Source organism: Molossus molossus, unplaced genomic scaffold (assembly GCF_014108415.1).
Source record: "Molossus molossus isolate mMolMol1 unplaced genomic scaffold, mMolMol1.p scaffold_m16_p_24, whole genome shotgun sequence".
Taxonomy (NCBI): domain Eukaryota; kingdom Metazoa; phylum Chordata; class Mammalia; order Chiroptera; family Molossidae; genus Molossus; species Molossus molossus.
This window is the reverse complement of record NW_023425360.1, coordinates 3,622,554-3,641,239: the sequence shown is the minus strand read 5'-3', so window position 1 is coordinate 3,641,239 and position 18,686 is coordinate 3,622,554. Positions and strand designations below refer to the sequence as shown.

General features: G+C 47.9%; 2 protein-coding genes across 2 annotated transcripts; both read left to right on the top strand.

Annotated features, from left to right (window-relative positions):
* Positions 1 to 203: 203 nt before the first annotated feature.
* LOC118640963 (tubulin polyglutamylase TTLL13-like) lies at positions 204 to 11,580 on the top strand. The gene is made up of 14 exons (XM_036278055.1): positions 204 to 462; positions 805 to 845; positions 1,569 to 1,687; positions 2,876 to 3,006; positions 3,218 to 3,374; positions 4,008 to 4,151; positions 4,468 to 4,556; positions 4,866 to 5,097; positions 5,591 to 5,775; positions 7,705 to 7,890; positions 8,164 to 8,344; positions 8,634 to 8,813; positions 9,378 to 9,696; positions 11,517 to 11,580. The coding sequence occupies exons 1-14, from the start codon at positions 209 to 211 to the stop codon at positions 11,522 to 11,524; spliced, it is 2,226 nt and encodes a 741-aa protein (XP_036133948.1). The 5' UTR covers positions 204 to 208; the 3' UTR covers positions 11,525 to 11,580.
* NGRN (neugrin, neurite outgrowth associated) lies at positions 11,001 to 17,802 on the top strand. Its single transcript, XM_036278092.1, has 3 exons — positions 11,001 to 11,173; positions 11,517 to 11,627; positions 14,989 to 17,802. The coding sequence occupies exons 1-3, from the start codon at positions 11,010 to 11,012 to the stop codon at positions 15,569 to 15,571; spliced, it is 858 nt and encodes a 285-aa protein (XP_036133985.1). The 5' UTR covers positions 11,001 to 11,009; the 3' UTR covers positions 15,572 to 17,802.
* The last annotated feature ends 884 nt before the right edge of the window (positions 17,803 to 18,686 follow it).

The window sequence follows — 18,686 nt, the reverse complement described above, 5'->3', positions numbered from 1 at the left end:
GTCAGCAAATCTAGCATATCATGGGTATCCCATGGCCCCCACTACCTATGTGGAAACAGCCCGTTTTGCAGTGTGATTGTTCTGGTCTGGAGGAGCAGCAACATTCCATTATAACACCAGGAAGGTACTAATCCTGCAGGCCTTCCCAGGCTTGGAGGGAAGTCTGAGTATATTTCACTCCCACCCCTGTTCCCCCAGAATCGACAGGATGGAGCCAAATACCTCTAAGACCAGTGAATCAGAGGAAGATTATGTTGAAGAGGAATCTGAGGAGGAGTGTGATAAGGGGGAAGTTATCATCTTTCCTAACCCTTCTCAGCAGACCCTCTCAAAGGCTGACCAGACAATTGGGAATGGAGTTGCGTTATCCATTGTTGCCACGAAAATTCCGAAAAAAGTCTTAGCCCCAGCTGATTCAGAGGACTTAGAGGTTGGGAGAAGAAAGAGAAGGCGGAAATGCAGGTAACTGTTCCCTGCACCCCCTCACCTGCCTGTCTCCAGACTCACCCCCTAGCCTCCCTGTGCAGTTGGGCTGGGATCCAGGGAATTCCCTTCAGCCTGGGAAGGATGAAGGAATACTGAAGCATCGTGGACCTTTTGATACAACAAAAACAAAATTCAGAACCATTTGGGCTGGCTTAGTGTAGAATTTCAGCACGTTTATGTCCTGGTTCTCAGGTAGCTTCTGGAAAAAAATGAATTGCGTTGTGAATTTGTTGGGTGTTTCTTCATCTGGGTGCCTGGCAGCCCAGGATCTGCCCTTCTCTGCCATCGTGCTTGATTTCCGCTCTTCCTCCATTCTAGAGCCCTGGCCATCAACCTGACCAACTGCAGATATGAGAGTGGTAAGCACCTGGCTCATCACTCACACCACTGTGAATAAGAAGGCACCTTCTGCTGTCACGTTCACTTTGGGGATGGTCCCCCAATCAAGCTCCCAGCCTGTGGATTGCTTAGGCCACCTGCAGACTGTACTGAGCCCCCTGGCTCACGCACTGGTAGCTGAAACATCACTGTTCAGTTCGTCTTGGTGGTAGGGTGGGAATCTCCTCAGTTAACTAACAAGAAAAAAAATGATTGAAAGTCACCATTGTCCCACCCTCATCAGTTTTTATCAGAAATGAGACAAGACCAGGTTAAAACCGTTTTTTTTTTTTTTTAAGGTAGCTGGAGGTAGCTACAGCAATTTTTGAGACAATAGGTGATTGTCAGCCATTCCTCCTCTCTTACCCCACTATCACCTGTGCAAGGGGCCATTTAGAGTGGGAGGTGCCAGTGTGACCCCTGCCAAGGGTCAGCTCTGCAGGCCAGAAACGGTATTAATTGTGAGAGGAAGTGACGGGAGTAGAGAGCCGGGCTCTAGTTCTCTGTCACAGATTGTAGAAGGGCCTGACAGCTTCGTGAACTTGGAGTTGTCGCATGGCAACTAAAGTGCAGCGCTGAGGTAAGAACGACCTCCCTCTTCAACCCGCTGTCCCGTCAGAGCTGTTCCTTACCCAACCCAGATTCAGTCCCAGGGCTCGTTGCCCGTGCCCAGGCTGGCACCACCGCCCTCCCTCTCTCCACAGTGCGTCGGGCAGCCGAATTATGTGGCCTGAAGGAGGTGGGGGAAGACGAAGAGTGGAATGTGTACTGGACAGACTGCTCTGTCTCACTGGAACGAGTCATGGACATGAAGAGGTTTCAGGTACGACCTCCTGACTCAAGATCCTGAAGGGGCTGTGGCCTCAGAATGACTGTTCCCACCCTTCTGCCCAGGCACCTGGGGCTGTCACTCGGTGGCTATACCCCTGTGCAGAGCAGGAAAGGCCATGGCCGGGGGCTTCTACTCCAGTGGAAATACTCTCCTCTTGAGTCTCTGGAACTTCTATTATCTGAAAAAGTGTCTGCTGGGCACATCCTATCTCAGTATCTGCTGTTTGCCTGGAGGCATGTGTGCCCAGCTGGCCCGCTCCAGGGCAGGTGAGCCCATCATAGCCAGCTGAGTGGTCCAGCCTTCCGAGCAGCTTAGCCTAGCATCCCACCGCCACTAAGAGGCCGTGTGGGGCCCTTCATGACTGCAAGGAAGTCACGAATGTCGGACCAAGGCTCTCGAGAAGAATATAACTTCTTCATGGTATTTTTCTGATCCTCTAATTGGGTTTTTGTGGTGGTTAGCAAGAAAATAATGTAAAAGGGTCTCAAAATAAGCCTCCTCGCTAGGGACACTGTAACCTGTCTCACAGCGAGAAGAGCCAGAGTCAGACACTGCCTTTATAGTTTTACCTCATTAAATCCTCAAAATCAACCCTGAGCGGCAGATCCCTTCTGTTAAGAAGAGGACGCCGAGCATCGGAGGTTCACGCAGCTGGCGAGTGGGAAAGCCAGGGAGAGAGCTGTGCCGGGGTGAGATGCTGCCTCCCACACTGCGGCACCGAGTAGCAGGGGTTCCAGCAGGCTGCCAGGCAGTGCCATGCCCTCTGGGGTGCCATAACAGTGCATTCCGTGGGCTGGTTCCTAGTTTCCTTTTCTCTCTGGGGAACTGTTTTCTCATGTGCTTTGTGCTGTCACCAATTTTTCTTACAGGACTAGTCCCTGGTGGTCCGAAGGACATCATAAGGTGGCCACAGGGCCTAATGTCTTGTCTAGCCCTTCTCACTACCCCTCATTTCCTAACCTCAGTGATATGTGTGTTTCGGGAGAGGCCGAGGAGGGGTTTCTCATCTGCCTTATGAAACCTTCCTGTTTTCTCCTTGGGGTACTAGGTAGTGTTTACCTCCACTGACTTCTACTTTGACTTTCCCAGTCCTCCACTACTTTCTGGGATACTCAGGCCCCAGGAACAGCTGCTTACTCGGGGGAGGGGGGGTAGTATAACCAACTGGCTCCATTTCAGAAAATCAACCACTTCCCTGGCATGACAGAAATCTGCCGCAAAGACCTGCTGGCTCGGAACCTGAAGCGCATGCAGAAACTCTATCCCCGGGAGTACAACATCTTCCCACGCACCTGGTGCCTGCCCTCCGAGTGAGTGAGACACTGGGGAGGAGAGGCTTTGCCATCTCGGTTCCCTCCAGACGCTGGCCTGTGACCTTGAATGTCTCAAAGGATACAAGTGAAGTGGTCTAGACGGAGGGCTCCAGGAAGAGCATGGAACTAGGGGGCAGGAGGGACTCCATGGGACCCTGGGACAGCCACGTTGCAGAGGAACCTTCTGACCAGCCCTGTCTGCATATAGCTATGGGGACTTCCAGGCCTGTGGTCGTCAGCGGAAAACCCGGACATTTATCTGCAAGCCAGACAGTGGCTGTCAGGGCCGTGGCATCTTCATCACCCGAAATATCCGTGAGATCAAGCCGGGAGAGCATATGATCTGCCAGCAGTACATCTCCAAGGTGAAGGGCACCTCAGAACTACGAGGTCCTGCCCTGGCTGTGGTTGGAGCGACGGCCCGCGGACCCGAGAGTCCCGGGTTCGGTGCTAGGGGCAGATGCCTTGGTTGCCGTCCCCGGCCCTGGTTGGGTTGTACGGGTGGCAACCAGTCAACGTGTGTCTCTCACATCAATGTTTCTCTCTCTCTCTTGTCCCCCTCTCCCTCCTGCTCTGTCTGAAGCTAAATGCAAAAATATCCTTGGGTGAGGATTAAAAAAAAAGAACTACCAGGTCCCTCCGCCAGCACTGGGGTGCACTGTCTCTCCTGAAGCCAGGGAGGAAGCCAGTTTCAGGCTCCTACCCTCTGCCATCCCCCCTTATCGTGGTGGCTGTATGGAGTCTGGGTTCAAAGCTAGCCTGCCCAGGTTTGAATCTGAGTTCTTCCACTTCTTAGATACACGGGCTTGGGCAACTGTCTTACCCTTTCTGTGCCTCAGTTTCCTCATTTGTTAATGGGAATAAGAACAGTAACTATGTTATATGGTTATTGTGAAAATAAAACGAGTTGTTATATATTTGAAGCACGTACGACCATGTGTGATACAGAGTAAGGACTTCAAGGCATTATTATTTCTCCCTGGTGATTCTGCACTCAGCCCTTCCTCATTGATGGCTTCAAGTTTGACATGCGAATCTATGTCCTGCTTACATCCTGTGACCCCCTTCGAATCTTCATGTATGAGGAGGGCCTGGCCCGCTTTGCCACCATGCCCTATGTGGAGCCCAACCATAGCAACCTGGTAAGAGGCTGGTGGCAACACTGGGGGCAGGGTGGCACCCTTCCTCTTCCTAAGTGCTGAGGTGTTTTTGGAGACACCAGGTAGAGAGGCTTGTCATGCAGCTAGCTCCTCGTCCATAACAAGCCAGCGAGTGCCTCAGCCCCTGGCTGGGAGGGGAGGAACAGCACACCTTCCTCCCCAGGAGCTGCCAGGACAGTCCTCCGGCGAAGAGGGACAGGAGATGAGCAGTCCTGGGGAGGAGTGGGTACTCAAAAGGCAATGAAAGGCTGGTGAGGAGAGCTGCATGCCCTGAGACCACAAGCTGCTCTCTCCCCAGGATGATGTCTGCATGCACCTGACCAACTACGCCATCAATAAACACAGTGAGAATTTTGTCCGGGATGATGATGCTGTGGGCAGTAAGAGGTACTCCCTACTCTGCTTTCTTCCTCTGCCCTTTACCCTAGTCTCAGCAGCCCATGAAAGAAACAGACTGGCTCTTGGGAGGCCGACTGCTCAGAAAAACTCAATCTTTACAGACACTTGTCCTGTGCCTGACCACCAAGTACAGCCCCAACCCCCACCCTGATAACAAACCCTGCTCCAACTTGGTAGCAGCCCTTTAAATTACAAGGGACCTAGGCACAGAATTAGGTTAGTGTTAGGGAGCCAACTGCCTGCAGCCCAGCCCCACTGCCAGATAAACGGTCTTCCTCTGAGCACTGGGCCTCACAGGAAGCTGTCGACGCTCAATGCCTGGCTGCGAGAACACAGCTATGACCCCCGAGCGATGTGGGGGGACATCGAGGACATCATCATCAAAACCATCATCTCGGCCCATTCTGTTCTTCGTCACAACTACCGAACCTGTTTTCCCCAACATCTCAGTGGAGGTACTTGTGCCTGTTTTGAGATCCTTGGTTTTGACATCTTGCTGGACCACAAGCTGAAGCCCTGGCTGCTGGAGGTGAGGATTATCTCCTAGGCTTTGCAAAACCAAGGTCCAAAGGTTTCCTTGAACAGGACACCTGGGACTGGAGTACACTCAGGTGGTGGAACAGAGAATGGGGGACGCGGTGGCACTGGGGTGGGTAGGAACTGCAGAAGGCATAAGATCTCTATACTTTGGATTTGCTGAGTCAAATCTTTCTGGTCTCTGGCCTACACCATAGGAGTCCAGATGTTTAATTCCAAGTGTTCCTCATGTAAACCTTGCCTTTAAGGACATTCTATCTATACAGGCAGGCTCTCTGATTGGCTCTCACCAGCCTGTGTACTAAAGGGATCTCTGGCGGAGTCCTGTGGCCTTGAAGGTCCAAACATCCAGCCTCCTTGGCTGAGGCTACTGGAGGGAGATGTCTCTCCTATACCCTCCAGTTGGGTTTGCAAGAGAACACCACAGGCGTTCTAGAGTACAAAAGTGGTCTATGAAGGGGCTGGATAATGACTCCTCCTGGCAGGTAAACCACTCTCCAAGCTTCACCACTGACTCACGCCTGGATCGAGAAGTGAAGGATGCACTCCTCTGTGATGCCATGATCCTTGTCAACCTCCGCGGCTGTGACAAAAAGAAGGTGATGGAGGAAGAGAAGCGGCGAATCAAAGAGCGGCTTTCCCAGTGCCAACAAGAGGTGCGAGAAGCCAGGTACTCCAGGCACACGACATGTTTAACTGTGCAACTTGTCTCCTTCGTTATCACTTTCCTGAGACTAAAAGTCCTTCTCTAGATGGAGAAGGCAGCCTGGGGCTGATTAAGTTATTGCAAACAATTTTTTTGCATAGATTAGCACATCACATATCATAGGTAATTATGTTCAATGTGCAAAAAATACTGTGACTAGTCTGTTTCCTATCCTTCTCCTCCAGCTACTGAGTCAGCCCCTTCCTCCCCTGCCCCAGCGCCAATCAGTGTTCCTTGGGTCACGTGTATATTTTTACACACACACACACCCACCCACCCACCAATTGTTTTACTCCCTTTACTGCCCAGACAGTAGCATAACTTTCCCACTCTCTGTACCCAGCTTAGCAATGTATTTTAGAGCTATTTTGTATTAGAACATGAGTTTTATGTGGTTTTATTAGCTGTTCATGTGTGTGTGTGTGTGTGTGTGTGTATTTAACAAAGATCCTCTGGAAACCATTTCCTGAGAAAGTTTATAATAATGAAACACAAAACAGTTTTAGTCATTCAATATTAGGGGACAGTTTATTTATTTATTTATTTACTTACTTTTGTTTTTAGGGGACAGTTTAAGTCAGTATTGTTCACCCACTATTGTTTTAATTGTAAACACATGGGAATTTGTTGCCGATACTAAATTATAGTTCGTTAATGACACATAAAAATTAATTGGCCCTAGCTGGATAGCTCTTTTGGTTAGAGCTTCGTCCCAATACCCCAAGGTTGCGGGTTTGATCCCGGTCAGGGCACATACAAGAATCAACCAATGAATGCATAAATAGGTGGAAGAACAACAAATTGATGTTTCTTTTTTTCTCTCCGCTCTTCTTTTCTCTTGCCCCCTCTCTCCCCCCCAAAAAAATAATTTAAAAAATTAATTGGAGTAGATTTAGGATTACTCTTGTAATAATAATATCACTCTTCCCCACTTGCATTGCAAGATGCAGGGCCAGTGGGTATTTGATTTGCCATGATACTTTGAGGGCCTGGTACACAGTAGGTGTTCAAGGGTGTGCGAGTGGAGGTGAAGTGTAACTGTATATGCCCTGGACGTTTAAGTGAGATAGGACTGTGCACATGACTTTATGAATCATGTTTTGCAATGAGGATAACAGGTTAGAAACTAGTGGACTTAATAAACAAAAGTACAATTATGCACTAGAATACTAGGCATTCATTTAAAAATGTTGTATGATCCCAATGTCATCTAAAACAAGAAAGGAAGGAATAAATGAAGAACTTGGTGAGTTGGCAAAGCCAGGATTCAAACTCAGAAGGTCCTGCCTCAGACTCTATGCTCATAATCAATATGCTAACTGTACTGTAAGACTATGGGTGGTTTTCATTTTCTTTTTGCTCTTCTAGAATGTCTGTAATTAGAAACCCAATTTCCTATAATCAGAAACCTATAAGACTGTGATAACTTGGAGTACTATCTTATGAGTGGATCCTGTTGTACTTAAGATGAAAACCAGTCTGGCTGGTGTGGCTCAGTGGATTGAGCATCATCCCATGGACTGAGAGGTCCTTGTTTAATTCCCAGTCAGGGCACATGCCTGGGTTGGGGGCCTGATCCCCAGTAGGGAGCATGCAGGAAGGAGCCAATCAATGTTTCTCTCTCACACTAATGTTTCTCTCTCTCTCTCTCCCCCCCCTTCCCCTCTCTAAAAAATCAATAAAAACATATTTTAAAAAATGAAAATCAGATTTCTGGAAGTCAAGCCTGCTTTCATTACTACACACAGGTGGGCTTGGCAGCTTTCACCACATAAGCAGGCGCCCGAAAGGCCATGAAGCTAGCAGCAGGTTCTCAGAGCCTCAGCCTGCCTTCCTTTCCCGACCCAGCATTCTCACAGACCTCCCGACTCACCGAGAGCTTGGTTTTCACAGGCGAGAACAAACTGAACTGTCCCAAGCAGCACTGCTGAACCAGGAATGCTATGAAGATTCCCACCTTGGAGGGTACCGGAGGATCTACCCTGGGCCGGACACACAGAAGTATGCACCCTTCTTCAAGCACAGTGGCTCCCTCTTCCAGGAGACTGCGGCTTCCAAGGCCAGAGAGGAGTGCACCAGGTACTTTGCCCTGCTTGCTCCTCTTTCCACGCGGGTGGGGTAAAATCCTGAAGCTGAATTGCTCCCCAGCAGGGTGGAGAGGATGCTAGACACTTGAGGAAAGAGGGACAGAGTTATAAATTCTATCGTTCTTAATAACTCAATTTAGTAGGTTTCCCATCTTCCCCCACATTCCTCTCCCATCAGCCCTAGAACAGATTATTTTCTCCTCTTTTCCCATCTCCTCCCCCACCTCTTCCCAACACAGTGTCTAAAGCTGCTGTATTTTGTCAGGCAGCAACGGGAAGAGATCCGCCTGAAGCAGGAGCATCGGGAGATCTTAGCCGCTAGGAGGCGAAAGGAAAACAAGGAGCAGAGCCAGGGGGAATCGGCAGGAGAGAAGATCCAATCCAGGGCCAGGCTCCAACGCCTTTCCACCCACTTGGCTTACAGGAACCGGAAACGGGAGAAAGAGGTGTCAGGGGCTTTGTGGCTCTTGCCTTTCTGCAGGAAAATGGGTTGGAACTATTAGAGAAGGGAATCTCTGCTGTCCTCTCTTCCTTGTTTGAGAGAGATGAGTTCCTAATGAGTACACTGAATATGACCTTTTGGAACAGGATGTGAGAGAATGGATAGCAAAGGGAACCTAGCACTAGCATCAGGGAAGGGATGGTGGTTGAGTGGGCAGAATCCTGCAGTTGTCCTGTTGATGGTTTGGGACTCATCATTGGATATCCTGTATGCATCTCTCATGTACCCTGTAGCTGCCACCAGGATACCTGGACACCATGCAGCCCCAAGAAATTGTGGAAGAGGAGGAGCTGGAGCGGTTGAAGGCCCTGCTACGAAGGGAGAATCTCATCCGAAGCCTGGGTATTGTAGAGCAGATCACCAGCATGGTGCAACCCAGCCCCCAGAGCCAGAAAACACTTCATGAGACTCGGGTGAGGGTCCCTACGCAGCATCTCACAGAACAGGGAACAAGGGCTGCTGCCGGCACGTGGTGGTGCCTACGGCCCAGGAGGCTAATGTGATGGTATCTGGCAGTGGAGCGTGAGAAAGCAGTGTATGCTGGGCCTTAGGAAAGGGTCTGCTGGTTCCTCTTATGTCTGTTCCCAAGCTCCCTTGTTTTTAGTAATGATATCCAGCGAAGTACAGTTCCCAACCTTCTCACAAGAGACCTGTTCTCTATATTTCTGTCTGGCAATAACCCCAAACCCATGACTGACCCACTACCCCCAGTGGTTTCTGTGTAATCTCTCCCTAACACTGCCAGTTCCGTGGCTCTATCAGGAGATAAGTAAAGTCTTGGGCCAACAAAACAGCTGCCGCATTCACTATTCCCTGGGCTAGTAGCAAACCTGTTGAGTCCTGTTTTTGTTGAGTCCCAAAGGAGTAACTTGGTTAAGTAGTGGCTACGGCCTAGAAGAGATTTTTCAGTTATCTATTTCTTCCACTCCGTCAGCCTCACAAGAAATGTGGTGTAAGAGGCTGCTTTTCTCCTCTAGCCTAGATCTCACCAGGACGGGCTGAGCAGTCAAGAACTGCCATCTATGAATGTGTTCCCACTGGTCCTCCTGAGAAGAGCCACCAAAGAGCAGGGCCCTTCTCATTTCCTGCATCCAGTTCTATCCCAGGAGTTGATCCCCAGGATCTTAGGGCCACTGGCAAGCATGAATCCTGCACTTCTGCAACATTCCCGGTGCTACCTACAACCCAGGAACTTCAACTGGCTAAGAGATCCAGTCGCCTTTGGTTCCTGTTCATTGTCAGTGAAGAAATCCGCAAGGCGCTGTTTCCCCCTTCCCAGAGTCAGGCCCAGTAGCCGTAAGTATGCAAAACTAGCTTTCGTCACTCTCATGTGTGTAAATTCCCACTAGCAAATATCACAGCTGGGATGCTCCCAAAATATACTATGGCACTTCCTGTAGCGTGGGAATGGGAGGCAGGGGACCCATCTATCTACCTCCTCCTATGTACTACAGCCTGGTCATAGAATTGGCAGAAATCCAATCCTAGCACTCAACAAAGGTAACAGGGACGTGGACAAGTAAACACACCAGTTACAGCCCAGTGTGGTAAAGATGCTGGAGGGAAGCATAGGATGTCGTGCCTCTGTGTGGGTCATCGGGCAACAGTTGGGAAAGAGTTGTGAGTAGCAACTCAAGGGGATCCATGTTTCCACTGCAGAAGGCCAAGCCAGCAGAAGGCTAGAAGCCATAAACAGAGCCATGGCAGGTTCAGTGCCATCCTCTTTAACCCCAAAGCAGGGCTATTTTCTGCAATGGGAAAGAGTGGTAAGTAGCCCATGGGCTGAATGCACCTTGCCCTCCATGGTAAACTCTGAACACAGAGCAGCCAAGGCCCAGGACCTTCCCCTCTGCCCTGCCTCTGCACCCATGATGCAGAGTACCACCGCACTCCTGGACATCGGCCACCAGAGCTCAACCTCTGCTGGAAGACGCCCTCAGGTTTCCTAAGGGGCAAAGGGCCTTCCAGTGAAAGACTGCCACCAAGCTTGAGTTTGAAAAGCCTTGGCCAGGAACCCTATTTGCATAAGGCACACACATAAAGACACCAGGAATTCCTCAACACCCCAAGAGTATTTTCGGATCAGAAAAAGACTAAAAAATGAAGAGAAGCCAGGGCCGGCCATGCACTCATCTCCGCCCTTCAAACCTGAGCCTGGATTTATCGCTAGATGATGGGTCTGAACCCTGGGTGTGGCCCGGGGCTGGAGCTCATCCCGGCGACGAGGAGTCCACTGCCCAAGGCACAGGGCTGTCGCGGCAGAGGACCGCCCAGGCGACGTCCTTCCCCCAGCTGTGCGGGCAACGGGCCGGCCTGAGCTGCCGCTGGGGCGAAAGACTGGCTCTTGGCACTTGAACCCGTCTTCTTATTAAAGTTTATGCGGTTTTGCAGGAGCGTCCTTCACCTCATTCGGACTATCGCGTTTCTGGGGAGCCCTCCCCATAGTTAGAGAGAGAAGGGTGGGCGGCGGAGCTCTCCAAGCGCAGATAACCAGCCCTCCGCCGGAAGCGGGGGGAGGACGAGGGACCCACAGCCTCCCTGCCCTTCCACTTCCGGCTCCGCCCCTCGGCTTCCGGTGTTGCGGTGTGTAGGACGGTAGTTCTGTCAACATGGCGGGTACTCTGAGCCTCTTGCTCGGCGCGCGCGTCTTTGCTGTCGTCGCTCGCTGCGGGTTCGCGACCCGCGGGGTGGCAGGCCCCGGACCCACCGGCCGCGAGCCGGACCCTGACTCCGACTGGGAACCGGAGGAGCGGGAGCTGCAGGAGGTGGAGAGGTACCGGCTCCTTCCCGGGCCCTCAGCCTGAAGCAGGGCCTCGCCCCGGCGCTCCAGGCCGCGCCCCCTCGGCGCCGGGCGTCCCGCCGCCGCGTTCGCAGCGGCCCTCGTTACCCTTTTCAGAGGCGCAGGGGCAGGCGTTCAGCTCCTTTGGGACCACGGTCCCTCCGTCGGTGACGTGTTTCATCACCCGTTTAGAGAGCGGCGTGCTGAGGGGCTGCTGTTCTGGGGTTAGGTGCCAGGGGCGGTGCACAGCGGGCTGGGCGCTCCATGCTTTAGCCCCAGACTTCACCGCCCATCTTGCTTCCACGCTCGGCTTCTGCCATTGGGTTCTCTCCCCCAGCGCCCTGAAACGACAGAAAAAAGCTATTCGGTTCCAGAAAATTCGGAGGCAGATGGAGCCGCCAGGTGCCCCGCCCAGGACTCTGACTTGGGAAGCCATGGAGCAGATCCGGTAAGGCTCCCGGCGTTTGGATCCGCTGCGATGCGGAGCGACGGGTCCTGGGGCTTACGATACGGTGTTTACGTTTACTTGCACCTTTTCTTATCCTTGAAGGTTTCTTAAAGACGCGTAAAGAACTCCCGTAAGCCTGTCATCGCGATAGAATAGTTTTCCACGTTGTGACACAACTGGTTCATTTTGCTGAAACTTAAAAATAGGCCGTTGTAGACATCACAACATTTAAACCCTAAACAGTAACCCAGGGAGTTCTTAACCTAAGATCCAGGGATGGGACCTGCCATGGTTGTGCACAGTTTTCTGAGGAGTGAATCCATATCTTAGAAAATCTTTATTTATTTGTTTTTAATCTTGCAGAGATCCTTAAATGTTATGGTTTTTGTTGTTATTTTAGGTAGATTACATTATGTATGGTTCGAAATTAGAACAGAATAGTGTGGAATGCAGATTGAGACGTATTAATCCCAGACTGTCTCCTATGGGTGCTATGCCCCCCCCCCTTTATTTTCAGATTGAGAGAGAGAGAAACATCGATGTGAGAGAGACATATGGACTGGTTGCCTCCTGCACAACCCCAGCCAGGGACCAAACCTCAACTGAGGTAGGTCCCCTTGACCAGAATTGGACCCAAGACTCTCTGGTCCAGGGAACCAATGCTCTAACCTCAGAGCCAAACCAGCCAGGGCTGGGTACTATTTTTAATGGTTTTTTTAGGGCCTTTTTGGGGGTTTCTTTGTGCAGATACAACGATTATTAATATAGATTTTTATTTTCACCTTAATCACAAAGAGAACAAGACTATAAATACATAATGGCTATACTTTTTTCACTTAGTATCTTTCACTTCAGAAGAGTACATTTTTAAAATTCTTTTGTATAGAAATCATAGTCAGTCGTAGTTTAGTTAAGCAGTCTTTTATGATGGCTGCTTGGATTGTTTCCACTCACTTGCTATTGAAAACAGTGCTCTAGCCCTGGCCGGTGTGGTTCAGTGGTTAGAGTGTTGGCTGAAGGATTGTAGGTTTGATTACCAGTCAAGGACAAATGCCTAGGTTGCAGGTTTGATCGCTGGCCCTGTGGGGATACATGCAGGAGGCAACCAATTGATGTGTGTCTCTCATGTTGATGGTTCTCCCTTTCTCCCTTTCTTCTGTTATCTCTTAAAAAAAAAAATAGTGGTCTAGTGAATAAACTGTACACATATCATATCTGCCAGAGTACAGTTGCTGGGTCCAAGGGCAAATGGATTTTCTTTTTTTTTTTATCCTCACCGAGGACATTTTTCCATTTTTTGTTCAGATAGTGTGGGAGGAAGAGAGAGATAGAGAAGAGAGAGAGAGAGAAACAAACATCGACGTTAAAGGGACACATCGAGTGGCTGCCACGCGCACAACCTAACCAGGGCCGGGGACAAACCGCATCCGAGGTACGCGCCCTTAGCTGGAACCGAACCCGGGTCTCTCTGGACCGCAGGCCAACACTCTAACCGCTGAGCCAAACAGGCCAGGGCTGGATTTTCATTTTGATAAATATTGCTAAATAGTCTTCTGTGGGTTGTGTGCCATTTCCTTTTTCATCAGAATGACTCGAATTGAGACTTAGAATAAAGATTCTGTAGAGCTGACCAAGAAGACCTTGTGAGCCTATTGCGCCTCTCTTGTTGGCTTCCTCTCCTGTCTTGAACAACAGCTTTTTCAAACCTTTCTACCTGAAAGATCCTTTTTGGTGGTCTATAAATATTTTTTACTTCAAAGAGAAAACAGGCCATTCGGTAGGAATCCTTTAAAGCTTCTTAGTCTTCTGTCTTGTTTTCCATCTCAGAGGAAACAGTGTCCTTTCACTTGTCTAGGTGCTCTAGGCCGTATCCCTACCTAACTCCTCAGGGACCTACATCTGTCAACTTGAGTTTTTCCTTCATTTTGTCCCCAGCGGGCTGCCTATGTGTTGTTGTTTGTTGTTGTTCTGTCTGTGAAACTGTTCTCCACAAATCTATCAGTGACTTCCTCATAACTGACACTCTAGTCTTTAGCCTCCCTGACATTTCTGCAGCATTTGACCTTGTAGTCTGCTTTCATGAAAGTCTCTTTTCCCTTGACCCAAGTACCACTCACTTCTATTTCTGCTTTTTTGTTTCCTTCCTGAATACCCCTTCTTTATCCTGCATCTTAAATATTGCTTTTTTTTCAGTCAGTTGTGTTCTCAGTCTCTTTATCTCACTCAGCATATTTCCCTGCCTAGTGGCAGCCACATGGCTTCAGCAACCTTTGCTGTTGGCTTATGACTTCCAAAGCCATCATCATCAGTCCATGTGCTTCTTCTGAACTCTGTATATTCAGCTGTGCACTAGATATCTCTGTTTGGATGTCACACAGGTTCCTCAAACTCAACATGTACAAAATAGAATTTATCATTGTTTCCTGACAATTTAATTATCCTATTTCTGCTATAAACCTGAATAATTCCAACAGTCCCCCAAGCTAAAATCCTGAATCTCAGCCTGCTTCCTCCCCCAATATTTAGTCTCTTACCAAGTTCTACCACTTGGCCTTCCTAAACTGTCAAGGCTCTTCCCTCCTCTGCTCTCATTGCTACCACCTCAGTTCATATTACCTGGATTATTCTGATAGGCTCTTGCACGATCTTTCCACCTCTAGTCTTGCCACTGGAAAACTACTACTGGATTGAGCTTTAAAATAAAAGTTTGCTCATGGCATTCCACTGCTTAAAAGCTTCCCTTGGTTTGCTGTTGCTTTGGGATAAACTCCAGACTCCTAAGCATGGCATGATCTTGTTCCTGCCCTTGCTGTCAGACAAGGTGAGGTATTCCCCACGAAGGTGATGTTCTTTGCATTTCACATGCTCACTCTACCGTCAGTACTTTTGGTCTCTTCTTCCTCTCCTCCCCTCTGCCATGCCAGCTTATTACTCCTCTTCATCCTTTCATACCAGCTCTATTGTGGAATTCCTGAGGCAATTCCTGGGCCATGCTGCAAGCGTTGTGTTGTGACAGCCTGTCCCTGGGTCTCCCTTGTGAGTGCTTTCACAGCATCCTCTGCTATGACACTCATTACACTCATGGTATATTCATGCATCTTTCTCTGCCACCATATTGTATATTATTTAAAGGGAAGGACAGTCTTCATGCATTCCTCGGGATCTAACTGGGGCTGGTGTTCAGTGGGAGGAGGTCAGTTGATGTGAAATAAAGTGATCTAAGAGTGGTTGGGTATTGCTGTTGGCACACAGGAATAGAACACGGCCTATGTTTGTACCTCCTCATGCATTTATCATTAATATTAGTTATTCTGATAGGAGACTTTGTGACAACTTGAAAAACTGCTTTGTTTCCTTACAGGTATTTACATAAAGAATTTTCAGAGTCCTGGTCAGTTCCCAGATTGGCTGAAGGCTTTGATGTTAGCACTGATGTGATCAGAAGGGTTTTAAAAAGCAAGTTTGTACCCACACTGGAGCAGAGACTGAAGCAGGATCAAAAAGTCCTTAAGAAAGCTGGGCTTGCCCACTCGCTCCGCCAGCTTCCAGGCTCTGGGGATACCTGGAAGCTGCTTTCTGCAGGCCACTCTGTGTCAGGAGGTGAAGCCTCATCCCAAGGCCAGGGTCACAGCACAGCTTTGAAAGTGATTGAACCGAATACTCACAGTACATACACACTGGGGAGACAGAAAGGAAGGAATAAAGGAATCCAGAGCCTGGAGAAGGAGAGCTTTGGGCCTGTCGCTGTAGCTGGAAGTCATCAGAGAGAGCTGCAGAAGTACTCCACCAGTGAGGGCACCAGAGGAACTAACAGTGAAGGACTGCCAAGTGCAAAGAAGCTGGAAGAGAAAGCAGAATTGGATGACCAGAACTTCAGCAGCAAAGTAGTGCAGAGGGGGCGTGAGTTCTTTGATGACAATGGGAACTTCCTGTACAGAATTTGAACTGGAACCTGGCTTGTGGAGATGCCACATGAAACACCTGGGCAAGTCAAGTGGATTTGAGTTGCCTGGATTTCTGTGTATGGATTATCCACCTTGGAATAAGAGGAAGTGATGAGCCTGGAAATGGAGGAAAGAGCTGCTTGGATTTCAGTCGGACAAGAGACAGTGAACTTCACAGGGCGGATGTATATGGGGGCAGCATGAATGACTGACTAGGTATAGTCTGGTTTCCTGGAGCATGGCTCCTGGTCTAACCCATGTGGATATTCAGTACTCACCCTTCTTGCTTAGGCCAGTGTCACATGTGTTAGGAGTTTCTGTTGTACTTGCAATATGTGTTTGGGAGAAATTGAAAAGTTTGCCTTCTGACTTCATTTATTTCTTGATTAATGAACACTAACAGTTCTGGAACTGCTTAGTCAATTGGTTGTTTTCATTATGTGCAAAATAAAGTAAAATGCAGCAGTCCGTTGATGCTCTGTGGGGTGGGAAGGGTTACCTGTGAACTTGGAGAGTGAGGGAAGGGAAGAAGCAATGGGTCCACTGTTATTAAACACTGAGAGGGAGATGGGGCCAGAGGAATCCCCAGCAGAGAGCTCTGCAGGTCACCCAGCTCAGTGTTGGACTTTGACAGGTAAAAACATATTTCTTTTAGTTGCTAGAGTTCTGAAAGAGATTTGTGTGTGGGGTTTGATTTTTTTGTTTAATGCAAAGTAAGCAAAGGCCCCCAACATAATCTCCAGCCCCTTTCAAAAGCTTAGTGTCTTTTCAGCTTTCACCAGGTCTTTGCAAGGGTCTTATGATGTAGGCAAGAACAGATAATAGGACGCTTTTACAAATGGGACTGTCTCAAGGGATTTTGGATATGCCCAAGGCCACATAACTGCTAGGAAGTGGCAACACGAGCATTTGAATCCAGGTCTAACCCTTAATTCAAAGCTGCTAAAATTATAGATACTTTATTATAAAAAGAAAGTGATTGTCAGTAGAGAGAGAATGAAACATGCAAGCAGGAGTCTGAAGGCAGTTTTCAACCATGTCTCATTTTAACAATTTACCTGCAAAATTGGATATTCAGAATTTAAATATATGCAGGATATTTAATGAAAACATTCTAAATCTGTCATTGATGGTCTGCTTGTGAAATCTTGCTATTTCAAATGTCATTAACAGCAATTACAATATCGTTGGTTACTGTTAACTTGAGCATATATGTTCAGTGTACATGCTAAAGGCCCTATCACACGCCAGTCAGAGGAAATCCAGATGCTGGTAGTGCATTGTTGGGCAGATAAGACCCTTGAAGAATATAGTCATTTGCCATTAGAACCTTTTAGTCCTTTAAGAGGTGCAAGGTGCTTTTTGACCATTTAAATTTGCATTTCTAATTCCTGCAAATTGTTTGACCATGGTCTTTCACCAGTGGGCTATGGAAAATTAGAAGCTATTGTTGGAAACTTGGATAGGTATTCCACTGACCTCATCCTCTATTGTTCACTACACTTAAATCTTTCCATTCTTGCAAATGGCAATCTAAGGTCTTAGATCAAGTGTTATTTCTTAGGCTTTCCCTAATCACCAGATCTAAAGCAGCTCCCTTCATGTTCTCATCGTCACCACGCCCTGTTTAATTTGCCTCAATATTTGAAATGTATTACCACTGTATTTGTCATTACTTACCTTGCCCACGTTAGAATATAGACCCCATGAGGTCAGGAGACATGTCTTTGTTGCTGCAGTTCCAGCTTTCAACATAGACTTTAATATGAGTGAGTGAAGAAATGGTTGGAGAACCTTATACCAAACAGCCAGTCCACAATAGCAGAAGTCCCTGCCTTTTACCCTTGCCAGACTAACCATCCAGACCTCAGTCAACAGGGCTTAAACTTCCTGCAGGTTGACTTGTTTCTCCTCCATCCTGTCAATGTGCCTCCAATCCTAACCCACAGGGGCAAAGATGCGGTGTCTGATGAAGAGAGCAACAGAAGACAAGGATCTCCAACTGGAGAAAAAATGACTGTGAAAGGAGAAACATCTGTAACAAAAATAAATTAATAAAAATTGAAAAAAGTAAGTGACTGTGAGTGGAATGGACACCTTGGAGTAACCTTGGGGCCAAGCTCAAGGGGCTGGCAAATTGGACAACAGAAGGGACTTGGAACTTCAAAGTCCCTGTGCTCTGGAGGGCATATATATCATCTTCAGGGCAGCCTCCACCTCTGCAGCTGAGAGTCCATCTAAGGGGGAGGTATGTGTGGGGAGGGCGGTGGGGCTCAATATAAAATTCTAGATGAGCCCAGTGTGAGCACAAAAGTTGTGTGTGTTTTGTTTTTTGCTTAATGTTAAATAATGTTTTAAACATGTGAAAGGAGAATATTGTAATGCAATGAACTGTGCACCCACCATGCAGCATTAACATTTTAACAAATGGCCAGTTTTTCATTATTCCATACTTGCTCCACATTTCCCCCAGCTTCAAGTAAATTCCAGACATATTTCATCTATAAGTACTTCAATATATATCTCAAAGACATAAGGACTCCTTTTTAACATTGATATATAAGCCATTAATATAGCTTAAGTTTTAGTAATGCCTTAATTTCACCTAATATCCTTGATAGCATTTTCTGGTTGTTTTATAAATGGCTGTTATGGTTTCTTTGAATTAGGATCCAAACAAGGTCCACACTGCAACACTGCATTGTGTTGATTATGTTCCAGAAGTCTCTTGTTTTAAAGTGGTTTCCCCTTCTTTATTCCCCTCACCATTTGACAGGTTATCCCATAAAATTTCCTGCATTTTTATTTCATCTTCTATTTCCTATCAACTGGTAGCTTGTCTTGAGGCTTGATCAAGTCATATTTTTGGTAATGGACGATGCTCTGTACTTTCCATGCATCTCATCAAGAGATGAGGATGTGATGTTATGATTGATTAGTGTGAGTTCAGGTTACTGTCAGCGGATCTGTCTTTTATGACTCTCAAGCATTTTTTTCCTAAACAGGTAGATACAATTTCCATCACCCCTGAAAATGCCCTAATTTCTCTTTCTAGTCAATTATAACCCCAAAGTCACTTTTGAATATTTTTCAACATAGATTAGTTTGTCTTGTT

Bases quoted from the DNA above. Each gene is read 5' to 3' on its own strand.
- LOC118640963 (XM_036278055.1), top strand. From the start codon at position 209: ATGGAGCCAAATACCTCTAAGACCAGTGAATCAGAGGAAGATTATGTT. The intron at 3,375-4,007 runs GTGAAGGGCACC...TTCTGCACTCAG, and splicing joins GCCAGCAGTACATCTCCAAG to CCCTTCCTCATTGATGGCTT. The intron at 4,152-4,467 runs GTAAGAGGCTGG...CTCTCTCCCCAG, and splicing joins AGCCCAACCATAGCAACCTG to GATGATGTCTGCATGCACCT.
- NGRN (XM_036278092.1), top strand. From the start codon at position 11,010: ATGGCGGGTACTCTGAGCCTCTTGCTCGGCGCGCGCGTCTTTGCTGTC. The intron at 11,174-11,516 runs GTACCGGCTCCT...TCTCTCCCCCAG, and splicing joins GAGCTGCAGGAGGTGGAGAG to CGCCCTGAAACGACAGAAAA. The intron at 11,628-14,988 runs GTAAGGCTCCCG...GTTTCCTTACAG, and splicing joins GAAGCCATGGAGCAGATCCG to GTATTTACATAAAGAATTTT.